Source organism: Bubalus bubalis, chromosome 2 (assembly GCF_019923935.1).
Source record: "Bubalus bubalis isolate 160015118507 breed Murrah chromosome 2, NDDB_SH_1, whole genome shotgun sequence".
In the NCBI taxonomy this organism is placed as follows: Eukaryota; Metazoa; Chordata; class Mammalia; order Artiodactyla; family Bovidae; genus Bubalus; species Bubalus bubalis.
Window position 1 is genome coordinate 119,624,414 of NC_059158.1, and position 16,129 is coordinate 119,640,542.

The following is a 16,129-nucleotide window of genomic DNA, read 5'->3' on the forward strand; positions in this document are numbered from 1 at the left end:
CTGCAGGGTATATGGGTTCTTAGTTTTCCAAACAGATCAAACCCATGCCCACTGCAGAGGAAACCTGGAGTATCAACTATCGGACCACCAGGGAAGTCCCCCAAGCATTTTAGAAGCTCTGTGTCAGGAGCCAGGAAAAAAGGCCAACTATATATTTCTATTATACCATAGTTTGCCAAATATTGGTTAGTCTGAGTTTCCTATCCTTTCCAATATGTTGAAAATTTGTAAGTACTAAAACCTTGACTTCATCCTTTTTTTGTTTTTTCTTGGAGAAGTGTTGTGGAAACTGCCCTGTATACAATTATTTATACATGTATTTCTCTGCAAAAACCATTAAAAAATAGTTTGCTTAAAATCCATATAGAGTTTATTTTTTTGTTTGTATTTTGTAGGCTTTTGATGTGTCAACTCAATTTCCTTTCCTTCTCTAGATTTGAAGTTACATATAAACTCTACTTCAAATAAAACAATTTCCCCACTCTCTATGTATTTATCCTTCACCTTATTTTCAATTCTTTTCAACATCAGATCTATTCAGTGGTAAAATTAAGGGCTCAAATTAGAACATTTGTATCATAGTTGTTTATATACCATATAAACACATTTCAAGTTTGTATGAACTTGAAAGTCACTCAGTCGTGTCCGACTCTGCGACCCCATGGACTGTAGCCCACCTGGCTCCTCTGTCCATGAAATTCTCCAGGCAAGAATGCTGGAGTGGGCAGCCATTCCCTTCTCCAAGGGATCTTCCTAATCCAGGGATTGAACCCAGGTCCCCCACATCTAGGAGGACTCTTTACCATCTGAGCCACCAGGGAAGCTGTATATGCTATATATATATAGTAATCAAGATAATTAAAACATTTGTGTCTAAATCTGCTCCACTCTGCGAGTTTTCTTTAAGGAGATTTTGTCTTTAATATATGTCTTTTCAAAAATATAAATATATAATCGGTGATAAAACTAAAGTGCAAAGACAGAATATCATGACACCACAGAATGCCACTATTTCTTTTCCTTTTGATTAATTCAGCATGCAAATATAAAAGCATTTTGATTACTTTGAAGAAATTCAATGATGTTTTGCTTTTGTTTCTATAATGAAAATATTAGCTTCGTCTATAATGTTAAAATGTAGGGGACATATAGGGCAAATATTTTTCTTAATGAAATGTCTAATATAGGCTCTTCCAAGTTTTTATGTCCATCTGTGTGCATGACTGTTTAGACTTAAAGTGTGAATGAGAGTGCTTATTTTACAGTATTATGAGGATAATGGAGATATTTTTAATATTACATATCTAAATGCTTATTAACCTCTCTATTATTAAACATTTTAAAATAATTGTTTATTTTTACTTTCAGGTAACCTTCAAAGCATCAAGACATTCAGTTTCACCAGATTTGAAATATGTTCTTCTGGCATATGACGTCAAACAGGTAAAGCAATGAACTTCTTTGCAAAAATGTTTTTTTTTGTGGTTCACTCAGGTAACAGTTCAGTTTCTCATGTCATCTACTCAACTAGAGAAAATTTGGCATATCCAATAGCTACTGGTGATTATTGATAACTAAGATGGCACAAGAGAATTTTGGTGATACTGTCCTTTCTTTGATACAGCTAGTAAATTACTAGAGCAATCTGCTAGGTACTGGCTAGATACAAGGCTGTCTCTTTTAGTGGGGAGTGTGGCAGAACTCAGGAAATCCAAAAAATGGGGCTTTTGATATTCCCACATAAGGCTTAATATCTACTTAACTGTCATATGTATATATGGATTAAGGAATTTCCTAATAGCTGTTCCCTGAGCTGCAGTGTGTATTGTTGGAGGGGACTGGTGAAAACATTAATTCAGTTTATGGTCAATGGATTCTTTGTTGGTGTTTGAGCATAACCCTACAGTTGTAGAAAATTCTGAAAGTGGGATAAGGCAAAGAATCAATTCTGAATAAATAAAATGTTCTAACTGCAATTAGTGTTTCATTATCCCATGTCAGCTCTATAGCACAATTAGAGTAATATGCATGGTTGTGGAGTATCTTGTACTTAGATATAATTCACACTGTTAAAAAGCAAAGTAAATGTTGAGAAGGCCATTCAGCAGATTAGATTCTTTAGAGAATAAATGATTGGAAATTATTCAAGGAAGTTTTGTGTGGTTTAAGGCAGATAATAAAAATTTATAGACTTAAAGCAGAAAGCTTCATATAATGCATTGAAAGCCTTTGAGCACATGACATTTTACAGTTCAAAGAACCCTCTCCTTGATGGTTTTAGTCTTTTGAAATATACATATGCTATACTTTTAGACAAGTTTATGTTTCTTATTTAAAAAATTTATTTACACTTCAAAAGGCAAGGAGATTGTAATCAGACATTTTTTTTCTGTTATAAAATTTGACCCTTTTCCTTCACCTTTGTTCTGTGTTCTATTCATTGAAATTTTGAAAACCATTGAGGAAAAATGGTTGTTTCAGAAGCAAAAATAATACAATGTCCCCAAGTTTTTGAAGTAATATTTATCTAAAGAGTTTTAATTAAAATGACTGCTATATAGCTTTCAGTAACTACCATAATTAAAGACGTATAGAACTAGCAGAAGGATAAATACACAGATCAATGAAACAGAAAATAGAACTCAAAAACAGACACATCCAAATCTGCCTAACTGACTTTTGACAGAAGTACAAAAGCAATTCAGTGACAGAAAGATAGTACTTTCAACAAGTGGTCCTGAAGCAACTGGACATCCATGGGCAAATCAAGCAAGCAAAAGCCCCATAAATACACTGACTTAAGTTTCACATTATGTAAAATCTCAAAATGTATTATGGATTTAAATGTAAAATTTTAATCTATAAAACTTATAGAAAATACATAGCAGAAAATATTTCATATCTATAGCTAGGAGAATTTTCTTAAACTGTATATCAACTGGGTCACACTTAGCTACTCTGTAATGTAATATGCAAAATTAGGTTGACTTTGGATACTAGCCAAAATATATCAGAATTATGTGCAAATATACTTAACACCAAAAAGATATCTATAGATCAATCTTAATAACCCCCTTTTATATTTTTGCTTAATTTCAGAAAGAATGAAGATATTTTATTGACATAGTCTTTGGAAGTAAGAGGAAGCTCACTTTAATAAGTAAAAAATGATCAAATGAAATTTCATAATCTTCTGTACTTCATTCATATATTCTTATTTATTCATCATCTATTAAGTACAAACTCCTGGACTATACATTCTGCAGGGTGTGGCATGTGCACCTAGAGGCACACACAAGATTGAAGCTTCTCCTTTAAGAAACACACAATCAGTTACAGGTGATACTACTCAAACACTTATATCCACATACAGCCTTGAAGGATGTGTTATAGGCTTGGTGATATTAAACAATAGAGAAAATTCCATTCAAGATAATCATGATAGAGAGGGAAGCATGGGTTGGACTCTCAGAGTCAAATAGGTAAGGATGAATAGAAAAACATTCCAGGTGGGCAGACTACAGGAGGCTTCTTAGAAGCAACATTAAGTCTTTGAGGTATAGCAGTCAATTCAGACTAGCCCAGAGACTGACAATTTAGTGAGGAAAAAGAAATAAACCTATAAGTTTTTTTGAATCCAAATTAAAGACAATTTAATAGAAACCATGGTGTACCCTGAGATGGCAATTTGGGATCATTGGTTTTAAAGAAATTAAATGCTGTGATTACCTGGTGTATCTGTCAGTGTGTGCACATACAGATAATGCCCATTAATAGAAAGAGGGAAAAGGTTCATATAAATTCCAACCAACCCAAACACATCCACTCAAATTATTATGGAATGTTTTATTCCTTTTATCTCCCTATATATAAAAAAGTAGAGAAACAGAAATTATCATATATAAAACATTGTTTTAGGCAGTTTTGAAACTGTTTTTGAGTGTATCCCCCTTTTCTTGAATTAATATTTTATGGGATCCATTTTTATAAAAGGAGTTTATGAAGGAAAAGATATAACAAAATTTTAACTGAACTGAAATTCATAATAGTTAACAAAATTAACTATATTAAAATGTACAATTCAGGGGTATTTAATACATTCACAATACTGTTCACACACTCTCTATTTGGTTCCAAAACATTTTAATCGTCCCAAAAGAAAATCCTATTCCGATTAATCAGTAATTCCTCATTCTTCCCTACCCTACGCTCTGATAATCATGAATCTAATTTCTACCTAAGATTTCACTTATTTTGGATATTTTACGTGAATGGAATCATGGAGTATATGACCTTTCATCTTGTTTCTTCCACCTATTTGTTTGAGGTTTATCTGAATTATAATATATGTTAATACTTCATTCTTTTTTATGGTTGAATACTATTTCATTATATGTATGTACCATGTTTCTTTATCCATTCATCCATGGAAGGTCATTTGGCTTTTTTCCCTCACCTTTTGACCATTATAAGTAGTGCTGCTGTGAACATTTGTGCACAAGAAGTTTTTTGATTACATATTTTTATCTTGGCGGTAAATATATTGAGGTGTAGAATCACTGGGTAATAAGATAATTCTGTTTATCTTTTTGAGAAACCACTAAACAACTTTCTAAAATTGCTGCACCATTTTACATTCATACTGGCAATGTGTAAAATGTACCCGTTTGTCTGAATCCTCACCAGTTGTTGTTATTTTCCATTCTTCTTATTATAGCCATCCTAATTGGTATCTCATTGTGGTTTAGGTGTTAACCTCCATAATCAGGCTAATGATGTTAAGTGTATTTTAATATGCTTGTGTGCCTTTTGTGGTTTCTTCTTTGGAGAAATGCCTATTCATATCTGTTACTTTTTTTCTTTTTCTTATTGTAGTTGAGTTTGAGAGCTATTTAGACATTCTAGATAGCAGACCATTATCAAACATAAGGCTTGCAAATATTTTCTTCTACTCAGTATATTGTCTTTTCACTTTTTTGATAATGTTCTTTGGTGCATACATTTAAAAATTATGATGAAGTATGATTTATCTATTTTTTTCTCTTATTACACATGCTTTTTGTTACTATGTCTAAGAATACATTGCCAAATTCAAGGTCATGAAATTTTAACCTTAGGATTTCTTCTGAGAGTTTTATAGTTTTATTCCTTGTATTTAAGTGGTTGATATATTTCAAATAATTATTTTTGATTGAAATAGGGGTTCAGATAGAAAATATTTTAAGGGTCTTGTTATATATTGAAAAAATGTTTTCCAAATAGTTGTGTGATTTATACTGCCCTTAGGCAATGCATAATCTGCTATACTACCATCTTTACTAACAAAGAACTTTATCTTAAATATGGACTAGTTATTAAATTCATAGATTCTATACAGCCTAACTACTAATTGGATGCATTTACACCCACACATACCCACACACATCACACCTACATTATACACCATCTGTATTAGTTTTATTTTACTATGCAATAAATTACCTGAAACTTAGTGACTTTGAAAAAAAAATATTTTTTCACAGTTGTTTGTGTGTATAAGGAACTGGGTATTGGCTTAGGTGGATGGTTCTTGCTTTAATGATGTTGCAATCAGGTATCAGCTGGGGCTGCAATCATCTGATGGCTTGACTGAGGCTGTAAGATATACAGCCAAGGTAGAGCTCGATTAACTAGTGCTTGCTGATGGCATGAGGCCTCAGGTTTCTCCACATGAAACTCGTTTCAGTGCAACTTGTGTGTCCTGTGATGTGGTACTGGGATTGTCCCAGGGTGAGTAAGCAGAAGATAAAGATGGAAATATCTGTTACTTTCACTTTTTTTTTTCTTTTTTGTCACATGAGTCAGGTCTAATTCAGTGCTGGAGAGGACTACCAGATAATGAGGACTTGGGGAGACCAATTTAGAGGATGGCTAACATAGTCCCCAAATATTTCATATTCATCCCACATGAAGGAAAGTTACATGGCTCAAAATAGCCTGGAGTCAAAATTCCCCTCCAGATCCTCCCCACCATTGTATGCAAAACAAAGAACTCTCTCACCTCAAGAAAGAAAATGGACATTTAGATTGATTATGCCCAGCTCCCAGCCTGTCTCAGCCTCTGGCAGATCTCCAGAATTCCTTGCCCCAGCCATTTAAGAGATAACTACTTCAAACAACCTTGGAGAAGAACAGACCCCCTTAAGACAGTAGATTTCACATATGTGCCTATATATACTTACTCTTTTCTTGGGTTAGTGCAGCAGCTCACTAATCTGACTGGTGCCCCTTTTCACCTCATTAAAGGTGATCTGTCCCTGTAAAGTGCTGGTATCGTTCTCTTTCCGAACTTTTCCTTCTCTAACTCCCTTACCCTACACTACACATGAAGTATACTCAAACCCCCAAATTTTATCCATTATGGTCTAGTATTTTAGTCAAGCAAATCCATCTCCCTAGGCATGTTTCTTGTGACTGTAGTCTCTTGAGTATATTTATATAATCATATATAAAAGTAAGTATACTCAATATATATCCATATATTTGTATCCATATAAACACTATAAATATACACATACATTTTAGTATGTATTTAAATAAAAATTTAGCTATTATTCTCAAGGTTTTTTCTTTAGTTTTATTGTGAATAATATTTTATTTACTCCATTTATCTTTTCTAGTCTTAGTATTGTTTAAACATTCATGTGTATAATTCAATTATTAATTTTAATACCATTTACTTAAATACATCACCAATTTTTTGGCTTTAATTATTTTTCTGACTTAAATAAATCTTGAATTTTGTGATTAAATTTATTTTTCACTTTGTTATGTTGACTTTTTTTGTAGGCTTAGAGAACTGCTCACCAATATGTTAAATATGTAATTATATTTCTTTATTTGTATACATTTTGTGTGTAAACATTCATTCTGTTTTACTTGCAACTGTTTATGGTGACAAGTGATCAAAACCTCTCCTTCTAATGATATTAATAATGGAAAGACCTATCTTTCTTATCAGTGAATGTAATCAAAACCAATCTTCCCCAAATGGAAAACTCCACAGAGACATTTTCAATGTATTATGAGAAAACCACCCAACACAATAAACAGTCATGAATGCCACACATGTCTTCAGTTTTCCCATGACAATACGGAAGAAGGGGAAAATACGAATACTTCTCAGTTCAGTTCAGTCACTCAGTCGTGTCTGACTCTTTGCGACCCCACGGACTGCAGCACACCAGGCTTCCCTGTCCATCACCGACTCCCAGAGCTTACTCAAACTCATGTCCATTGAGTCAGTATTACCATCCAACCATCTCATCCTCTGTCGTCCCCTTCTCTTGCCTTCAATCTTTCCCAGCATCAGGGTCTTTTCCAGTGAGTCAGTTCTTTGCATCATGTGGCCAAATTGTTGGAGTTTCAGCTTCAGCATCAGTCCTTCCAAAGAATATTCAGGATTGATGTTGTTTAGGATAGACTGGTTGGATCTCCTTGCAGTCCAAGGGACTCTCACGAGTCTTCTCCAACACCACAGTTCAAAAGCATCCATTCTTTGGTGCTCAGCTTTCTTTATAGTCCAACTCTCACATCCATACATGACTACTGGAAAAACCATAGCTCTGACTAGATGGACCTTTGTTGGTAAAGTAATGTCTTTGATTTTTAATTCTTCTCAAAGTTACTCAAATCTACTATCCTGAAAAATTTCCTGGTGTAGAGAAAAATCTCACACGTTGATAATCCTGCCTCTAGGATTCTGTGAGAGAGTTTCACTGATATACAGGATGTAGCCTTGTTATTTTGGAGTCTGGGGGTCTTAATGGGGAGAGATTATTTAGTTTTCCTTCTCTACTAATGTCCTCAATTGGAGTCAAATGTCAATAATTGAGTGTAGGCCAAATTTAGAAAGTATGTTCTCAGTCAACAACTGAGTTCTTCTGTGTGTCATCCGTTGAAACACTATGTTACTGACTTTGAAATGCTTTATTTAGAGCTTAAGTTGGCATCTAAGCTATGAAGAGTATGATTCTTTCTTAGACTTTTTTTCATGTTAACTTGGACTATTTTAACAGAGAATAATTATCCCTAGACACAAAGCAACTATGATTAATAATATAGGGTTATGGATACTTTTTTAAGAATCTGTATCAAGAGTTGCATAGTAAATAGATCATGTAAATGTAAATCAATAATATTTTAGTCTTAGCAAAGAAGCCAAAATAATATTAATTTTTGTATCAATGTCAATTTTTATTGAACTTGGGCTAAATCTTTTCCCTTGAGATGCTTGGCTAATAATTAACTCAAATATGATAATATGAATGCTAGTTCCACCATTATTGGCGTGGCCAAGAAGTTCGTTTGGGTTTTTCCTAACATCTTATGGAAAAACTTGAACAAACTTTTGAGCCAACCCTTATTTTACTTCCACAATATCAAAAAGGTAATTTCAACAAAGTAAGAAGTCTCTGGATCATCAAAAAAGCAAGAGAGTTCCAGAAAAACATCTATTTCTGCTTTATTGACTATGCCAAAGCCTTTGACTGTGTGGATCACAATAAACTGTGGAAAATTCTGAAAGACATGGGAATACCAGACCACCTGACCTGCCTCTTGAGAAACCTGTATGCAGGTCAGGAAGCAACAGTTAGAACTGGACATGGAACAATGGACTGGTTCCAAATAGGAAAAGGAGTATGTCAAGGCTGTATATTGTCACCCTGCTTATTTAACTTCTATGCAGAGTACATCATGGGAAACGCTGGACTGGAAGAAGCACAAGCTGGAATCAAGATTGCCAGGAGAAATGTCAAGAATCTCAGATGTGCAGATGGCATGACCCTTATGGCAGAAAGTAAAGAAGAACTAAAAAGCCTCTTGATGAAAGAGAAAGAGGAGAGGGAAAAGTTGGCTTAAAGCTCAACATTCAGAAATCGAAGATCATGGCATCTGGTCCCATCACTTCATGGGAAATAGATAGGGAAACACTGCAAACAGTCTCAGACTTTATTTTTGGGGGCTCTGAAATCACTGCAGATGGTGATTGCAGCCATGAAATTAAAGACACTTACTCCTTGGAAGGAAAATTATGACAACCTAGATAACATATTGAAAAGCAGAGACATTACTTTGCCAACAAAGGTCTGTCTAGTCAAGGCTATGGTTTTTCCAGTGGTCATGTATGGATGTGAGAGTTGGACTGTGAAGAAAGCTGAGCACTGAAGAATTGATGCTTTTGAACCGTGGTGTTGGAGAAGACTCTTGAGAGTTCCTTGGACTGCAAGGAGATCCAACCAGTCCTTTCTAAAGGAGATCAGCCCTGGGATTTCTTTGGAAGGAATGATGCCAAAGCTGAAACTCCTGTACTTTGGCCACCTCGTGTGAAGAGTTGACTCATTGGAAAAGATTCTAATGCTGGGAGGGATTGGGGACAAGAGGAGAAGGGGACAACAGAGGATGAGATGGCTGGATGGCATCACTGACTCAAAGGAAGTGAGTCTGAGAGAACTCCGGGAGTTGGTGATGGACAGGGAGGGCTGGCGTGCTGCAATTCATGGGGTCACAAAGAGTCGGACATGACTGAGTGACTGAACTGAACTGAAGAATCACTTTTTTTTTTTTTTTTTTCTGACCAGATGAATGTTTCTCATGGTTTGGGCATGTAACATGGTTTCCAGGTCATTATTCTGCACCATAAAATTTGAGAATGTTCTATTCTCATTGTCTGTGGTAATCAGTAGGCACATCAAGATGAATGCTGTTTGGCTGTAAGAATTTTACAGTGTGGTAGAGGCTGTAACGGAGAAGGCAATGGCACCCTACTCCAGTACTCTTACCTGAAAATCCCATGTGTGAAGGAGCCTGGAAGGCTGCAGTGCATGGGATTGCTGAGGGTCGGAAACAACTGAGCGACTCCACTTTCACTTTTCACTTTCATGCATTGGAGAAGGAAGTGGCAACCCACTCCAGTGCTCTTGCCTGGAGAATCTCAGGGATGGGGGAGCCTGGGTGGCTACTGTCTATGGGGTTGCACAGAGTTGGACACGACTGAAGTGACTTAGCAGCAGCAGCAGAGGCTCTAAGATACATATTATACCAATTTATGGAAAAATAGGTGGGGGAAAGAAGATGAGTCTTACTGTAGGGAGGTAGAGACTGATTTTTTGAGAAGATTGCCCTCTGCACAGACACATTGGGGTGATCTTATGTTCCTTTAGAGTGTTAGAGTTATAGTTATTCCCTTTACCCCTTTCCAAAGGAGAAGTCTACTGGTGATGGTAGAGCTTAAGCTTCAGTGTCCCTGCTGGAGTGATGGCAGGGAATCTTTTAGATTGTTTGATTTTTCTCTTTCCCAGACTGCTTGTCACAACTTGCAGGAACAATCGACCCCTGTAGACATCACAGTTAGTGACCCTATTTACATGTAAACAGACTCCAAAGCAAATCAAACTTATAAATCTTTAGGTAATATTCCTGAAATTCTGGAGAAAAGGGCATGGAGTCAGATAATCTTTGACATTTTTTTCTTTTTTTTTGAAAAATAAGATATTAAACTTGCATAATAAAAGGGAAAATAAAGCTAAAATAAGTCTTATCTCATATATCAGATTATTGAATTTATCTGGTGCTATTTTTGGAATGCAGCAGTAGTTGAGATAAATGGTATATTTTCTGTGTTATTAGACCAAAGAAAGAGAACTCACTAAATGCTTTTTTCCTTGGCTCATGGCAATCATTATGAACACTGATTACTCTACAGTAACTCAGCAAGAGTTTTCCTGCCTGGTTTCTCACATCTGTGTCCTTGTCTGAAGGATGGGGTACAGATGAATGAAGAGCCTGGAGAGAAAGACAAATACTGAAAGACAAATAGAGAAAGACAAATGGTATCACTTAAATGTAGAATTTAAATAATGCTACCTTGTAAAAACAGAATACAATGATATTCACCAGGGAATGGCAGATGGGAGAGCTGGAAAGATGTTTATTTTAGGAGATAACCTTACAAGGAGTAGTAAGTAAACCCTAGAGATTATAATGCACATATAGACAGAAATATTACATGATAATTATCAAACTTGCTAAAAGACTAAAACTTAATTATTCCAAGGACTAAAAAGAAAGTGTAATTATGTAATGTGATAAAGGTGCTAATCATTGCTACAGTGGCAGTCATATTACAATATATAAATTAACATGTACTCATTAGACTTAAACAATGATATATGGAATATATTTCAATTAAAAGAAATGGGTGAATAATATGCTTATACCATCTCTTGTTGGAAGGAATGTCATAGCCCTTAGCAGGTTTTCTTTTAATCACTCTTCTTTCTCATTTTTGTCCCCCTATTTTTTTGGGCACACCATGCTGCATGCAGGATCTTAGTTGCCCTGACCAAGGACTGACCTATTCTGTGTGCTGTGAAAGCATGGAGTTTTAACCAATGGACCATTAAGGAAGTCCCTTTTCTTCCTTTGATTTCCTACACTCAAGCTAAACTGATCCTAAAAATAAATAAATAAATAAAATAAAAATAAAACTGTCATTCTCTGTTTAAAATCTTCCTGAGGCTTTTGGGATAAAGAAGTCATAACACAATGTACAAGGTCCTGCCTGCTGTTTTAACCTCATCTTCCACAACCTACCCACCCCCTACCCCTTGCTCTCAGCACTTCTGGATTTCCTTTATTTCTTCAAATCACCATGCTCCCTCCCATCTTGGGGCTTTCACTACTCTTCTGCCTAGAACAAGTTCCTGCACCTTTTCTTCATATTGATAATTTTTACTTATTCTTTAGATGCCCATTCAAGCATGTGTGCCTTAAACATACAGGCTGTTCCAGACCTTCTCTGACTTGATCAATTCAGTTCAGTTCAGTTGCTCAGTTGTGTCTGACTCTTTGCAACCCCATGGACTGCAGCATGCCAGGCTTCGCTGTCCATCACCAACTTCCGGAGCTTACTCAAACTCATGTCCATTGAGTAGGTGATGCCATCAAACCATCTCATCCTCTGTCATCCCCTTCTCCTCCCACCTTCAATCTTTCCCAGGATCAGGATCTTTTCAAATGAGTCAGTTCTTCGCATCAGGTGGCCAAAATATTGGAGTTTCAGCTTCAGCATTAGTCCTTCCAATGAATATTCAAGACTGATTTCTGTTAGGATGGACTGGTTGGATCTCCCTGCTGTTCAAGGGGCTCTCAAGAGTCTTCAACACCACAGTTCAAAAGCATCAATTCTTTGGTGCTCAGCTTTCTTTATAGTCCAACTCTCACATCCATGCATGACTGCTGGAAAAACCATAGCTTTGAAGAGATGGACCTTTGTTGGCAAAACATGGCTTTGCTTTTTAACATGCTCTCTAGGTTGGTCATAACTTTTCTTCCAAGGACCAAGTGTCTTTTAATTTAATGGCTGCAGTCACCATCTGCAGTGATTTTGGAGCCGCCCCCCCACCCCCACCCCAAGATAAATCTGTCACTGTTTCCATTGTTTCCCCATCTTTTTGCCATGAATTGATAGGACCAGATGCCATGATCTTAGTTTTCATGATACTCTTCCTTTACTTTGTAGAATTTATCACAGTTATAATTGTGTCTAAGGGGTTTCCCAGGTGGCTCAGTGGTAAAGAATCTGCCTTCAATGCAGAAGACTCGGGTTTGATCCCTGGGTCAGGAAGATCCCCTGGAGAAGGAAATGGCAACCCGCTCCAGTGTTCTTGCTTGGGAAATCTCATGGACAGGGGAGCCTGGCGGGCTACAGTCTATGGGGTCGCAAAGGGTCAGACACGACTGAGCGACTGAGAATCATAATTGTGTCTAACACAATGCTTGACACACTGTTACTCGAGAAAAGAGAAAAGAATGAATAGAAACATAATTTATGAATTAATAAGCCAGAACCTCAAGTAAACTTTTCCTTAAAGTGCTGGGCAAGGGTCAGTTGCATTTCTCTATGCCTTTATGGCATCTCGTATATGCTCACATCTCAATATTTCTGTCATCGCATTGAACACATCCATTATGTGTATGTGCCCTTGACTAAACTATAAGACCCTTAAAGTAAAGAATTTCACTTCATTCATTTTAATGCCCATAGAGTTTTCTGAAGTGAATGGCACATAGTAAACAGTCAAGTGTTTGTGAAACTAAAACCATGATTATCAATCTTGGCTACACATCAGAATCACCTGGAGAGTTTTAAACATTATTGATGGTTAAGTTCTATCCTGCAGAACCCTGATTTAATTGTTTTGGCATAAAGCCCAAACATTGGAATTTTAAAACTCTTCAGGAGATTGTCATGTCAGCCAGGCTTATAGACCACTGATTTTAAGTGAACTGGTGTCTTCCACCTATTAAAGACTTTTAAGATTTTAAACAAAGGAAAGGCAAGAAATAAAAATTAAAATACCTGCTTTTTTGTACTGTGCTTACTCAGTGCCAAAGTCTTTGCCTATATATCTTCATTCCTTACCATTTCTCTGTACAATAGTTGCTATTATTTTATTAATGAAAATACATACAGAAACAAAGGAAATTCCCAAATTTGCATAATATGACTTAAGATTCATTCTTTTTTTTTTTCCAGGAACAATAGTTCTTAATATATAGTCCCATAATAGCAGCACCAGAACCTTCTGAAAATTATTAGCAATGTAAATTATTGGGCTCTTCCCAGGCCCACTGAAGCAGAAACTGTGGGTATTGGACCCAAGATCTTGGGGTAACAAGCCCTCGAGGTGATTCTGATAAAGCTCAATATTCAGGGGGAACTGATTCCTTCAAATTCAAGAGCTCTACTTGGAAAAATACCTAAGTAGCCAGAGCTTAACCATATATATGGCAGTGTTTCAGAGAAAATATCATTTAAGAAAGATAATTTGCCATTTTCTCTTTTAGTATTTAGTATTTCTAAATAATGTAATCCTGGATTTAATGTTCAGTTGTTCCCTTCTGATGTTGGCCATTGTTCTGGCATCATTTACTCTTCAAGATTGATGCTTAATGTTTACTCTGCCATATTATAATTAGGTATGGCTTAGTGGGGAATGCATGGAATTTGGAGGAAAATAGGTGAGTTTATATGCAAATTGAAAATGAAAGTATTAGTCCCTCAGTCATGTCAAGCTCTTTGTGACCCCATGGACTATAGCCCACCAAATTCCTTTGTCCATGGAATTCTCCAGGCAAGAATACTGGAACGGGTTGCCATTTCCTTCTCCAGGGGATCTTCCTGACCCAGGGATCAAACTGGGGTCTCCTGCATTGCAGGCAGATTTTTACCTTCTGAGCCACCAGGTAAGTCCAGATTATTCATACTTATATTTTATGGACATACGGTGAGGATAGTCTAATGAAGTTTTATAGCTGAGCATATCTCTGTGACTATCACCAAGATTAAGAAGCAAAACATTACTGTGTTCCTTTCCAGTCACAGTTCAAGCTGTTAACAACCTACATTATTTTAGTTCAATTTTATATATATACATATATATTTTTTTTCATACAGTGTATACTGTTTTGTGTATGTCTTCTTTTACTCACCAGTAGGTTCGTGCAATATATCCATATTATTCAATAGTAGAATAGTACCTGGTTTATTTTCCCAACTACATAGCATTCCACTGCATACATCACTGTTTATACATTTGGACTATAAAAAATTTGTATCTGAAACATAGATTTTTGGTGTTGGATTATGTCTCTGATCACTCCCTTTACTATTTATTCCCTGCCTCTTTTTTAGCACCTATTTCAGAAGGGGATTTTAGTAGACGGAACATACTGTTGAGTACTCGAATAGTGCCTCTTTATGAGAAGTCTGTCAATTTAAACCTGTCAAAATCCTTGTTCCTTAGTCAGTGATATATTTTACTAAGGTGGGAGACTTAGAGGTGTTAACTAACTTACTTAAATAAGGGTCCCTCTTCCCAGTTGCAGAGCTCACATTCCATCCCATGTTTCTAGCTCCAGAGCCCCTAGTCTTTTGATCATACTGCCACTTTGTGGAAGTTCTTACATATCTCCGTAGGTTTATTCTATAATCTGTCATAATTATTTATCCATTCATTTGCAATTATATCTACTGTATTCTAATTAAGTAATTAGAAAACAAATGGAGATTGTATTTCATATTAATTACTGGCAATACTTGGGTAGAATTTATTATATTTCTCCAGACTTACTGGTTATGCATTTTATTTTTATATTTCCTTCTTAGAAATTGTTTCTCAAAAATAATCAACTAAATAAATATGGAATGCACTTGGATACTATTAATTTGAAAATATTCCTGAAGAAAAAAATTAGTGTTCTAAAATATAATTCAGTCTAGATTTTATGAAATCTTGATTATCAGAAAATTTATGGTTAAGAATTATCATTTCATATATGACATGTCCCATATCAAACAAAGTTATTTTTTCCTCTATTCCAAGTGATGCTAAATCATAAATAGTATTAACCATTTAAATCAGGTTTTCCTTATATATTATTCCAAGACAAGTGAAAGTATTAGTCCATTCATTATTTAACAATTGCAGTAGTAAGAAAGCCAGTAGTATAATGCATATATAAATATATATTTAACTAAAACAATAATGGAAACAGACATTTAAAAATTGTTTAATATAGTTTTCTTACTATTTGAATTAATCTTGCACATTCAATAGACTAATAAATACCTAAATTAACTATTTCCTTTAATTGCCAACATCCTTATTATGTCTTATGTTTGGGGTCAGAAACTTTAATTACATTTACTTTCATTTAGGCATAATTAGAACTGTCCTTTATACATAATAGGAGATACCTCTTCATGAAAATAAGCTCTTTCTAAAAAACAAAGCAAAACAGAAACAAAAAAAGGGAACAAATCTTTCAAACCATGTCTAACAGAAGGAACAAATCAGTTACACATGTGCTACAGAGACTGTTGACGTCTGTCCTCCAAAGTCAGCGCTCTGCAGAAGATCAGTCTTGTATTTCTCTAGTGTTATAGGTATTCACTTTAGTTTATGTTTCTAATAGTCTTGTAGACAAGACCTTCTTTATGATAAATATCTATTGTAATTCACTGTACCATGAATTCGGCATGCACTACTCTCTGAAAAGTAATTCTTCTCTAGGGAATTATCTA

The 16,129-nt window shown here is 35.5% G+C and overlaps 1 protein-coding gene across 2 annotated transcripts in view; it reads left to right on the forward strand.

The window, feature by feature from the left end:
* The window catches only part of DPP10 (dipeptidyl peptidase like 10), a 793,501-nt gene that overhangs the window by 422,410 nt on the left and 354,962 nt on the right, over nucleotides 1–16,129 (forward strand). For both annotated transcript variants that reach the window (XM_025277255.3, XM_025277261.3), the window contains exon 5: nucleotides 1,369–1,443. In XM_025277255.3, the coding sequence (XP_025133040.2) occupies nucleotides 1,369–1,443 (75 nt within the window). The remainder of the gene's footprint in view (nucleotides 1–1,368; nucleotides 1,444–16,129) is intronic.